This window comes from Oncorhynchus mykiss, chromosome 20, assembly GCF_013265735.2.
Source record: "Oncorhynchus mykiss isolate Arlee chromosome 20, USDA_OmykA_1.1, whole genome shotgun sequence".
Lineage (NCBI taxonomy): Eukaryota > Metazoa > Chordata > Actinopteri > Salmoniformes > Salmonidae > Oncorhynchus > Oncorhynchus mykiss.
In genome coordinates, this window is record NC_048584.1 from 29,685,402 (window position 1) to 29,698,773 (window position 13,372).

The 13,372-nt window shown below is 42.1% G+C and overlaps 1 protein-coding gene across 1 annotated transcript in view; it reads right to left on the reverse strand.

Moving 5' to 3' along the window:
* itga9 (integrin, alpha 9) overlaps positions 1 to 13,372 on the reverse strand; it is a 139,623-nt gene that overhangs the window by 78,696 nt on the left and 47,555 nt on the right. The window contains exons 13-14 of the mRNA XM_036956146.1: positions 10,263 to 10,308; positions 5,811 to 5,965 (exon numbers count right to left, since the gene is read on the reverse strand). Of these exons, the coding sequence (XP_036812041.1) occupies positions 5,811 to 5,965; positions 10,263 to 10,308 (201 nt within the window). The remainder of the gene's footprint in view (positions 1 to 5,810; positions 5,966 to 10,262; positions 10,309 to 13,372) is intronic.

A 13,372-nucleotide genomic window follows, 5' to 3' on the forward strand; every position in this document is an offset into this window, starting at 1 on the left:
TGACTTAGGAATGAAATGTTGCCTATTCACATCTCATATTTGCCTGACTACAATATTTTATCTTGCTACGTTAATAAATACATGCTGTGTTAATTTTGTCATGTTTACCTGCCTACAATACACACTGTAGTGTGTGTAGGTTGTAAGACCATAGTAAGTGCTCTTGCTGCTGGTGATTCTCTGATCCACCTCTACGCAGACGACTCCATTCTGTATACTTCTGGCCCCTCTTTGGACACTGTATTAACTAACCTCCAGACGAGCTTCAATGCCATACAACTCTCCTTCCGTGGCCTCCAACTGCTCTTAAACGCAAGTAAAACTAAACACATTTTATTCAATCGATCACTGCCCGCACCTGCTCGCCCGTCCAGCATCATTACTCTGGACGGCTCTGACTTAGAATACGTGGACAACTACAAATACCTGGGTGTCTGGTTAGACTGTAAACTCTCCTTCCAGACTCACATTAAGCATCTCCAATCCAAAATTAAATCTAGAATCAGCTTCCTATATCGCAACAAAGCATCCTTCACTCATGCTGCCAAACATACCCTCGTAAAACTGACCATCCTACCGATCCTCGACTTCGGTGATGTCATCTATAAAATAGCCTCTAACACTCTACTCAACAAACTGGATGCAGTCTATCACAGTGCCATCCGCTTTGTCACCAAAGCCCCATATACTACCCACCTTTGCGACCTGTACGCGCTCGTTGGCTGGCTCTCGCTTCATACTCGTCGCCAAACCCACTGGCTACAGGTTATCTACAAGTCTCTGTTAGGTAAAGCTCCGCTTTATCTCAGCTCACTGGTCACCATAGCAGCACCCACTCGTAGCACGCGCTCCAGCAGGTATATCTCACTGGGCACCCCCAAAGCCAATTCCTCCTTTGGTCTTATTTCCTTCCAGTTCTCTGCTGCCCATGACTGGAACGAACTGCAAAAATCTCTGAAGCTGGAGACTCACATCTCCCTCACTAGCTTTAAGCACCAGCTGTCAGAGCAGCTCACAGATCACTGCACCTGTACATAGCCCATCTGTAAACAGCCCATCTATCTACCTACCTCATCCCAATACTGTATTTATTTATTTATCTTGCTCCTTTGCACCCCAGTATCTCTACTTGCACATTCATCTTCTGCCGATCTACCATTCCAGTGTTTAATTGCTATATTGTAATTACTTCGCCACCATGGCCTATTTATTTCCTTAACTTACCTCATATGCACTCACTGTATATATACTTTTTGTTTTCTTTTGTTCTACTGTATTATTGACTGTATGTTTTGTTTATTCCATGTGTAACTCTGACCCAGATAGCTAGCTAACAGTCCTTTGTAGCTACCAACAAAGAATGAACATCTACTTTGGATAACATTGGTTTTAGGTCATTTTTGCCAGTTATACTATCTGGTTAGCTACATTATTATGATTCACATATAGCCAGCTGATAGTTATGAAGTAAAACGGTTGCTTTGTGCATATCTTCTTTTGGATTTATTGCCATTGTCCTGGCTAGAAGAAGGAAGGTTTAGTGAATAGGTAAGTTCAGGTAATTTTTGCCTGTTTAACTAGCTTGCTGGCTAGATAGATTACGATGATAATTATGAAATAAAACATTTTCTTTGTGTATGTTTCGTCTCTATTGTTGCCATTGTCCTGGATGGAATCAGGTTCAGAGAATGGGAGATGCAGCGCGAGGTAATACGTAGGGGGAGTGCTTCTCAAATGAAATGTTTTATGCGTTCTCCACACTCTCATCCTCACAAGAACGTATTCAAGAGAACGTCCTCAGAAAATGCACTTGAGTATGTAGAGTACAGTAGTGTGCATTTTGGAAACACCCATATACTTTTCTCTCTGCTACCGCACGGCAAGGGGCACCGATGCACCAAGTCTGGGACCAACAGGACCCTGAACAGCTTCTAAGCCATAAGACTGCTAAATAGTTAGTTAAATAGTTAACCAAACTACCTGGACACTCTGCATTGACACTTTTTTCACCAACTTTTTTGACTCATCAGATACGCTGCTACTGTTTACTGTCTGTCACTTTATTCCCAGTTATTAAAAAAACATAAAAAAATGTAAATGTACTGTGTGTGTGGGTGTGTGAATTTGTGCATCTCGGTGTGTTGCTTGCGCCATGGTTTGTGTGTATGTGCATGCATGTATGCGTGTTTGTGTGTGTGAGGGGGTGCCTTCCATGACATCACCCTGTCAGGCGGAAAGGGGCGTTGAGTGTTCATTACCAGCCCAGGCGTTTTCACCAAACAGAACAGAAACACACACACATACATACACTACCGGGCATCCTCACCAAACAGAAAGACACGAGGTGTTGCAGTGCAGAACTACTTTCCACTGGTCGTGCCAAACAGTCAAACAGAAGAGAACAGAGGACCCTTATTCCTCCTGTTACGCCTGGCCCTGGACCTGCTCCTCATTATGTAATGAAACAGCAAGCTATTTCCCTGTCCTGAGGGGTGCTTAACACGACCACACCCAACTGTGGCCACACCCAAACAACAGTCAACCATGAACACACCTAAAGAGTCAAACGATAACCATGACCAAACAGTTAAACACTCAGAACACCATGATCAGATCTAAACAACCAACTAGGACCACATCTAAACAGTCAACACCTACCTATTGGCTGGATTATAACCAGACTTGACCAAATCAAATCAAAGTTTATTTGGCAGGTGCACCGAATAGAACAGGTTACACCTTACAGTGAAATGCTTCCTTACAGGCTCTAACCAATAGTGTGGAGAAAATAAAATAAAAAAGTATGTGTGTGTGTGTGTGTGTGTGTGTGTAAGTAAAGAAATAAAACAACAGTAAAAAGACTTTGAAAATAAGAGCAGCAAGGCTATATACAGACAACGGTCAGTCAGTCTGATTGAGGTAGTATGTACATGTGGGTATGGTTAAAGTGACTATGCATATATGATGAACAGAGAGTAGCAGTAGCGTAAAAAGAGGGGTTGGCGGGTGGTGGGACACAATGCAGATAGCCCGGTTAGCCAATGTGTGGGAGCACTGGTTGGTCGGGCCAATTGCGGTAGTATGTACATGAATGTATAGTTAAAGTGGCTATGTATATAAGATAAACAGAGAGTAGCAGCGTATAAGAGGGTTTGGGGGGGGGGGGTGGGGGGAACACAATGCAAATAGTCCGGGTAACCATTTGATTACCTGTTCAGGAGTCTTATGGCTTGGGGGTAAAAACTGTTGAGAAGCCTTTTTTTCCTAGACTTGGCACTCCGGTACCGCTTGCCATGCGGTAGTAGAGAGAACAGTCTATGACTGGGGTCTTTGACAATTTTCAGGGCCTTCCTCTGACACCGCCTGGTGTAGAGGTCCTGGATGGCAGGCAGCTTTGCCCCAGTGATGTACTGGGCCATACACACTACCCTCTGAAGTGCCTTGCGATCGGAGGCAGAGCAATATACCCATAACAGGCAGTGATGCAACCGGTCAGGATGCTCTCGATGTTGCAGCTGTAGAACCTTTTCAGGATCTCAGGACCCATGCCAAATCTTTTTAGTTTCCTGAAGGGGAATAGGCTTTGTCGTGCCCTCTTCACCACTATCTTGGTGTGTTTGGACCATTCTAGTTTGTTGTTGATGTGGACACCGAGGAATTTGAAGCTCTCAACCTGCTCCACTACAGCCCCGTCGATGAGAATGGGGACGTGCTCGGTGCTCCTTTTCCTGTAGTCCACGATCATCTCCTTAGTCTTGGTTACGTTGAGGGATAGGTTGTTATTCTGGCATCACCCGGCCAGGTCTCTGACCTCCTCCCTATAAGCTATCTCGTCGTTGTCGGTGATCAGGCCTTCCACTGTTGTGTCGTCAGCAAACTTAATGATGGTGTTGGAGTCGTGCCTGGCCATGCAGTCGTGGGTGAAAAGGGAGTACAGGAGGGGACTGAGCACGCACCCCTGGGGAGTTCCAGTGTTGAGGATCAGCGTGGCAGATGTGTTGCTACCTACCCTCACCACCTGGGGGCGGCCCGTCAGGAAGTCCAGGATCCAGTTGCAGAGGGAGGTGTTTAGTCCCAGGTTCCTTAGCTTAGTGATGAGCTTTGAGGGTACTATGGTGTTGAACGCTGAACTGTAGTCAATGAATAGCATTCTCACATAGGTGTTCCTTTTGTCCAGGTGTGAAAGGGCAGTGTGGAGTGCAATAGAGATGGCATCATCTGTGGATCTGTTTGGGCGGTATGCAAATTGGAGTGGGTCTAGGGTTTCTGGGATAATGTTGTTGATGTGAGCCATTACCAGCCGTTCAAAGCACTTCATGGCTACGGATGTGAGCGCCACGGGTCTGTAGTCATTTAGGCAGGTTGCCTTTGTGTTCTTGGGCACAGGGACTATGGTGGTCTGCTTGAAGCATGTTGGTATTACAGACTCAATCAGGGACATGTTGAAAATGCCAGTTTCTCAGCACATGCCCGGAGCACACGTCCTGGTAATCCGTCTGGCCCCGCAGCCTTGTGAATGTTGACCTGTTTAAAAGGTCTTACTCACGTCAGCTATGGAGAGCGTGATCACACAATCATCCGGAGCAACTGATGCGCTCATGCATGCCTCAGTGTTGCTTGCCTCGAAGCGAGCATAGAAGTGATTTGGCTCATCTGGTAGGCTTGTGTCACTGGGCAGCTCGCGGTTGTGCTTCCCTTTGTAGTCTGTAATAGTTTGCAAGCCCTGCCACATCTGACAGGTGTCAGAGCCAGTGTAGTATGATTCAATCTTAGCCCTGTATTGATGCTTTGCCTGTTTGATGGTTCGTCGCAGGGCATAGCGGGATTTCTTGTAAGCTTCCGGGTTAGAGTCCCGCACCTTGAAAGCGGCAGCTCTACCCTTTAGCTCAGTGCTAATGTTGCCTGTAATCCATGGCTTCTGGTTGGGGTATGTACGTACAGTCACTGTGGGGACGACGTCCTCAATGCACTCATGGATAAAGCCAGTGACTGATGTGGTGTATTCCTCAATGTCATCGGAAGAATCCTGGAACATGTTCCAGTCTGTGATAGCAAAACAGTCCTGTAGTTTAGCATCTGCTTCATCTGACCATTTTTTTTATAGACCGAGTCACTGGTGCTTCCTGCTTTAATTTTTGCTTGTAAGCAGGAATCAGGAGGATAGCGTTGTAGTCGGATTTACCAAATAGAGGGCGAGGGAGAGCTTTGTACACATCTCTGTGTGTGGAGTACAGGTGATCTATAATTTTTCCCCCTCTGGTTGCACATTTAACATGTTGATAGAGATTTGGTAGAACCGATTTAAGTTTCCCTACATTAAAGTCTCCGGCCACTAGGAGCACTGCCTCTGGGTGAGTGGTTTCCTGTTTGCTTATTTCCTTATACAGCTGACTGAGTGCGGTCTTAGTGCCAGCATCTGTCTGTGGTGGTAAATAAACAGCCATGAAAAGTATAGCTTAGAACTCTCTAGGCAAGTAGTGTGGCCTGCAATTTATCATAATATACTCTACTTCAAGCGGGCAAAATGTAGAGACTTCCTTAGATTTCGTGCACCAGCTGTTGTTAGTAGACTGAAGGAGAACTACAACCATAGGCAGCATCCATTGGCCAAAGGCTACATCATGGAATGACACAATTCAGTGGCACATTCACAAATCGCTCTGAATAATCCACTACAATATAGTCTACTTGTTCTAACTACTAAAACAAGGCATATGAGGGGTCCCATTTCAAACATACCACTCTATCAACTTAAGTGCGTTGTACATTATTTTGTGTGTCTGCTGTAGTTATGCTGTAGTTGTGCTCACCTATCTGTCCAGGCAGGTGTTTTCCTCTGAAGAGCAGGCACACTGTAGCGTTGAAACAGTTGAGGTGCTGTGGTCCCTCGTGACACTGAGGAACAGAGATGTTGATGGAGACAGGTAGGTAGATGGACACGTCCACAGTGATCACCGGTCGGGACCTAGAGACAAAACACAACGTGGTGTCAATGGACCTACAACCAGTACAATACAACATGGTGTCAATGGACCTTCAACCAATTCAATACAACATGGTGTCAATGGACCTACAACCAGTACAATACAACATGGTGTCAATAGACCTACAACCAGTACAATACAACATGGTGTCAATACAACATGGTGTCAATGGACCTACAACCAGTACAATACAACATGGTGTCAATGGACCTACAACCAGTACAATACAACATGGTGTCAATACAACATGGTGTCAATGGACCTACAACCAGTACAATACAACATGGTGTCAATAGACCTACAACCAATACAATACAACATGGTGTCAATACAACATGGTGTCAATGGACCTACAACCAGTACAATACAACATGGTGTCAATAGACCTACAACCAATACAATACAACATGGTGTCAATACAACATGGTGTCAATGGACCTACAACCAATACAATACAACATGGTGTCAATACAACATGGTGTCAATGGACCTACAACCAATACAATACAACATGGTGTCAATGGACCTACAACCAGTACAATACAACATGGTGTCAATAGACCTACAACCAATACAATACAACATGGTGTCAATACAACATGGTGTCAATGGACCTACAACCAATACAATACAAGATGGTGTCAATGGACCTACAACCAGTACAATACAACATGGTGTCAATGGACCTACAACCAGTACAATACAACATGGTGTCAATACACCATGGTGTCAATGGACCTACAACCAGTACAATACAATATGGTGTCAATAGACCTACAACCAATACAATACAACATGGTGTCAATACAACATGGTGTCAATGGACCTACAACCAGTACAATACAACATGGTGTCAATAGACCTACAACCAGTACAATACAACATGGTGTCAATAGACCTACAACCAGTACAATACAACATGGTGTCAATAGACCTACAACCAATACAATACAACATGGTGTCAATACAACATGGTGTCAATGGACCTACAACCAGTACAATACAACATGGTGTCAATGGACCTACAACTATTAAAATACAACATGGTGTCAATGGACCTACAACCAGTACAATACAACATGGTGTCAATAGACCTACAATGAATACAATACAACATGGTGTCAATAGACCTACAACCAATACAATACAACATGGTGTCAATGGACCTACAACCAATACAATACAACATGGTGTCAATAGACCTACAACCAGTACAATACAACATGGTGTCAATAGACCTACAATCAATACAATACAACATGGTGTCAATAGACCTACAACCAACACAATACAACATGGTGTCAATGGACCTACAACTATTAAAATACAACATGGTGTCAATAGACCTACAACCAATACAATACAACATGGTGTCAATGGACCTACAACCAATACAATACAACATGGTGTCAATAGACCTACAACCAATACAATACAACATGGTGTCAATAGACCTACAACCAATACAATACAACATGGTGTCAATAGACCTACAACCAATACAATACAACATGGTGTCAATAGACCTACAACCAATACAATACAACATGGTGTCAATAGACCTACAACCAATACAATACAACATGGTGTCAATAGACCTACAACCAATACAATACAACATGGTGTCAATGGACCTACAACTATTAAAATACAACATGGTGTCAATAGACCTACAACTATTAAAATACAACATGGGGTCAATGGACCTACAACCAATACAATACAGCATGGTGTCAATAGACCTACAACTATTAAAATACAACATGGTGTCAATAGACCTACAACATGGTGTCAATGGACCTACAACCAATACAATACAACATGGTGTCAATGGACCTACAACCAGTACAATACAACATGGTGTCAATAGACCTACAACCAATACAATACAACATGGTGTCAATACAACATGGTGTCAATGGACCTACAACCAATACAATACAACATGGTGTCAATGGACCTACAACCAGTACAATACAACATGGTGTCAATGGACCTACAACCAGTACAATACAACATGGTGTCAATACACCATGGTGTCAATGGACCTACAACCAGTACAATACAACATGGTGTCAATAGACCTACAACCAATACAATACAACATGGTGTCAATACAACATGGTGTCAATGGACCTACAACCAGTACAATACAACATGGTGTCAATAGACCTACAACCAGTACAATACAACATGGTGTCAATAGACCTACAAACAGTACAATACAACATGGTGTCAATAGACCTACAACCAATACAATACAACATGGTGTCAATACAACATGGTGTCAATGGACCTACAACCAGTACAATACAACATGGTGTCAATGGACCTACAACTATTAAAATACAACATGGTGTCAATGGACCTACAACCAGTACAATACAACATGGTGTCAATAGACCTACAATGAATACAATACAACATGGTGTCAATAGACCTACAACCAATACAATACAACATGGTGTCAATGGACCTACAACCAATACAATACAACATGGTGTCAATAGACCTACAACCAGTACAATACAACATGGTGTCAATAGACCTACAATGAATACAATACAACATGGTGTCAATAGACCTACAACCAACACAATACAACATGGTGTCAATGGACCTACAACTATTAAAATACAACATGGTGTCAATAGACCTACAACCAATACAATACAACATGGTGTCAATGGACCTACAACCAATACAATACAACATGGTGTCAATAGACCTACAACCAATACAATACAACATGGTGTCAATAGACCTACAACCAATACAATACAACATGGTGTCAATAGACCTACAACCAATACAATACAACATGGTGTCAATAGACCTACAACCAATACAATACAACATGGTGTCAATAGACCTACAACCAATACAATACAACATGGTGTCAATAGACCTACAACCAATACAATACAACATGGTGTCAATGGACCTACAACTATTAAAATACAACATGGTGTCAATAGACCTACAACCAATACAATACAACATGGTGTCAATGGACCTACAACCAATACAATACAACATGGTGTCAATAGACCTACAACTATTAAAATACAACATGGTGTCAATAGACCTACAACATGGTGTCAATGGACCTACAACCAATACAATACAACATGGTGTCAATGGACCTACAATGAATAGAATACAACATGGTGTCAATAGACCTACAATGAATACAATACAACATGGTGTCAATAGACCTACAATGAATACAATACAACATGGTGTCAATAGACCTACAACCAATACAATACAACATGGTGTCAATGGACCTACAACTATTAAAATACAACATGGTGTCAATAGACCTACAACCAATACAATACAACATGGTGTCAATGGACCTACAACCAATACAATACAACATGGTGTCAATAGACCTACAACTATTAAAATACAACATGGTGTCAATAGACCTACAACATGGTGTCAATGGACCTACAACCAATACAATACAACATGGTGTCAATGGACCTACAATGAATAGAATACAACATGGTGTCAATAGACCTACAACCAATACAATACAACATGGTGTCAATAGACCTACAACCAATACAATACAACATGGTGTCAATAGACCTACAATGAATACAATACAACATGGTGTCAATAGACCTACAACCAATACAATACAACATGGTGTCAATAGACCTACAACTATTAAAATACAACATGGTGTCAATAGACCTACAACATGGTGTCAATAGACCTACAATGAATAGAATACAACATGGTGTCAATAGACCTACAATGAATAGAATACAACATGGTGTCAATAGACCTACAATGAATACAATACAACATGGTGTCAATAGACCTACAATGAATACAATACAACATGGTGTCAATAGACCTACAATGAATACAATACAACATGGTGTCAATGGACCTACAATGAATACAATACAACATGGTGTCAATAGACCTACAATGAATACAATACAACATGGTGTCAATAGACCTACAATGAATACAATACAATATGGTGTCAACGGACTTACAACCAAAACAACATGTTGAACATGGTACTGCAGTGGACACAGCTTGGCATTAATGTCTTTCTGTGATGAAAAACATACTCTGTTCCACTGTATGCTCTTTTCCAATATCCACAGAAGCATAGGTTAACTCTTAGAATAAAACAATGTATTGTGCACACATTCAAAGTGGTATGCTGGCATGGACAGTGAAACAAAGCCACTATTCGTGTAACACCAAAATATATTACATTCCAACTTCAACAATACAACCACTCACCTCAATAACACCACACTATCAGCCATAAAAGCACCAATGGTAATGTCTGTAATGAAAGAACAACCAATGAGCGAAACCTAAGTTAGTGCAGATTTATCCTTCTTTGAATATATGGCACAATACACAAAGATTATCATTAAAAGGGGGCTGAACTTACTGATTTGGCCGTTATTTTAGCTTGCTTATTAATATATGCAGCAACCATGACTGAAGCCAAATGAGAGTACTGGGGATGTTGTTTAATGTGGGTGTCTCTCGCGTGTGTGATATCTCACGTGGCAAGCGTTTGTACATTCACTCTGCCAAAACAGTACACAGTTACAGTCACTCACCCATCTAGATAACTTGAAACAGTCTAACCAGGTCTGGTATCTTAATGTCGCCTTGGCTAGCTAGGGCTAGCAAACTTTTTTCGCCAATTAGCTTCAGCCGGCTGGTGAGCGACCGTGGCAAAGTTAGTTTGTCTTTGGATAGACTATCTCCGGGGCCAGTTAGGGACTGTCAATACATTACACAATGTAAATGGGACAATATTTCCATGTTACACGCCTTTTAGTTGTCTCATTAAATGATTGCAACATTTGTATATTAATTTCTACAATTTATAGTTGGTTTGAGATTTTTAAGTCATTGAAATGTTTAGCTATTGACAATTGTAAATATTGTCCCATGTAAATTGTGTAATTTATGATGGTCCCTAACTAGCCCGATAGGGATATCGAATGTCAAACCAAATTGTTCACGGGCATTACGATCGGGTTGTGTGCAGCTGCGCTCCAAATTGATGATTACTTGGGTGCTGCTAGCTGTGGGCAGGCTTGAAATAAACCCAAGCCAAGGAAACCTACTACACAGTACCCATTCCGTGATCCACCATTTTTTCCTAATTATCTTGCACATCTCAGTTTTGAATGAGACTGACTATGACCAAATTTATTCTATTTACACATTGTAGTCAATTTGGACACTAGAATAAATTATTCTGACTAATATCGATGACACATGGGCTGTTTTCAACCAATGAAGTTTATTGCCTTCAGTTGCGCTTTAACAATGGAGTCCTCATACTTGTTGTTTACTGTTCTAGTTCTGAATGTCCCCTGTTGATGTGGAATGCAGTAAACAACATGCCTCAGCATCACGAGTCTGACCGACTGACCAGGGACCACTCGGAGTCAGACAGACGGTAGTCTAACTGACTGAGCAGGGACCCCTCAGAGTCAGACAGACAGGAATCTAACCGAATGACCAGGGACCACTCAGTCAGACAGACAGGAGTCTAAATGGCTAACCAGTGTCCACTCAGAGTCAGACAGACAGGTGAACAAGTGGGAGAAGGCATGAATAATACCACATTCGAATTAGCAGACATTCTTTACTTTGTCTGCTGATTCGATCCGAGCTCGTTTGATATATTCGTTTAACCTAAATCTCACCAGGTAGGATATTGAGAACACATTCTCTTTTACAATAACGACATGAAGTTGAGCTGTAGGCTCCAAGTGTTTCATTAACCCTGAACCTAGTAGAGCTGTAGGCCCTACTTACATCATTAACCCTGAACCTAGTGTTGGCTAGTGGAGCTGTAGGCCCTACGTACATCATTAACCCTGAAACTAGTGTTGGCTAGTGGAGCTGTAGGCCCTACGTACATCATTAACCCTGAACCTAGTGTTGGCTAGTGGAGCTATAGGCCCTACGTACATCATTAACCCTGAACCTAGTGGAGCTGTAGGCCCTACATACATCATTAACCTGTTGAGTGTACGGGGCAGTATTTGGATATTTGAATGAAAAACGTACCCAAATGAAACTGCCTACAGTGCCTTGCGAAAGTATTCTGCCCCCTTGAACTTTGCGACCTTTTGCCACATTTCAGGCTTCAAACATAAAGATATAAAACTGTATTTTTTTGTGAAGAATCAACAAGTGGGACACAATCATGAAGTGGAACGACATTTATTGGATATTTCAAACTTTTTTAACAAATCAAAAACTGAAAAATTGGGCGTGCAAAATTATTCAGCCCCCTTAAGTTAATACTTTGTAGCGCCACCTTTTGCTGCGATTACAGCTGTAAGTCGCTTGGGGTATGTCTCTATCAGTTTTGCACATTGAGAGACTGAAATGTTTTCCCATTCCTCCTTGAAAAACAGCTCGAGCTCAGTGAGGTTGGATGGAGAGCATTTGTGAACAGCAGTTTTCAGTTCTTTCCACAGATTCTCGATTGGATTCAGGTCTGGACTTTGACTTGGCCATTCTAACACCTGGATATGTTTATTTTTGAACCATTCCATTGTAGATTTTGCTTTATGTTTTGGATCATTGTCTTGTTGGAAGACAAATCTCCGTCCCAGTCTCAGGTCTTTTGCAGACTCCATCAGGTTTTCTTCCAGAATGGTCCTGTATTTGGCTCCATCCATCTTCCCATCAATTTTAACCATCTTCCCTGTCCCTGCTGAAGAAAAGCAGGCCCAAACCATGATGCTGCCACCACCATGTTTGACAGTGGGGATGGTGTGTTCAGCTGTGTTGCTTTTACGCCAAACATAACGTTTTGCATTGTTGCCAAAAAGTTCCATTTTGGTTTCATCTGACCAGAGCACCTTCTTCCACATGTTTGGTGTGTCTCCCAGGTGGCTTGTGGCAAACTTTAAACGACACTTTTTATGGATATCTTTAAGAAATGGCTTTCTTCTTGCCACTCTTCCATAAAGGCCAGATTTGTGCAATATACGACTGATTGTTGTCCTATGGACAGAGTCTCCCACCTCAGCTGTAGATCTCTGCAGTTCATCAAGAGTGATCATGGGCCTCTTGGCTGCATCTCTGATCAGTCTTCTCCTTGTATGAGCTGAAAGTTTAGAGGGACGGCCAGGTCTTGGTAGATTTGCAGTGGTCTGATACTCCTTCCATTTCAATATTATCGCTTGCACAGTGCTCCTTGGGATGTTTAAAGCTTGAGAAATCTTTTTGTATCCAAATCCGGCTTTAAACTTCTTCACAACAGTATCTCGGACCTGCCTGGTGTGTTCCTTGTTCTTCATGATGCTCTCTGCGCTTTTAACGGACCTCTGAGACTATCACAGTGCAGGTGCATTTATACGGAG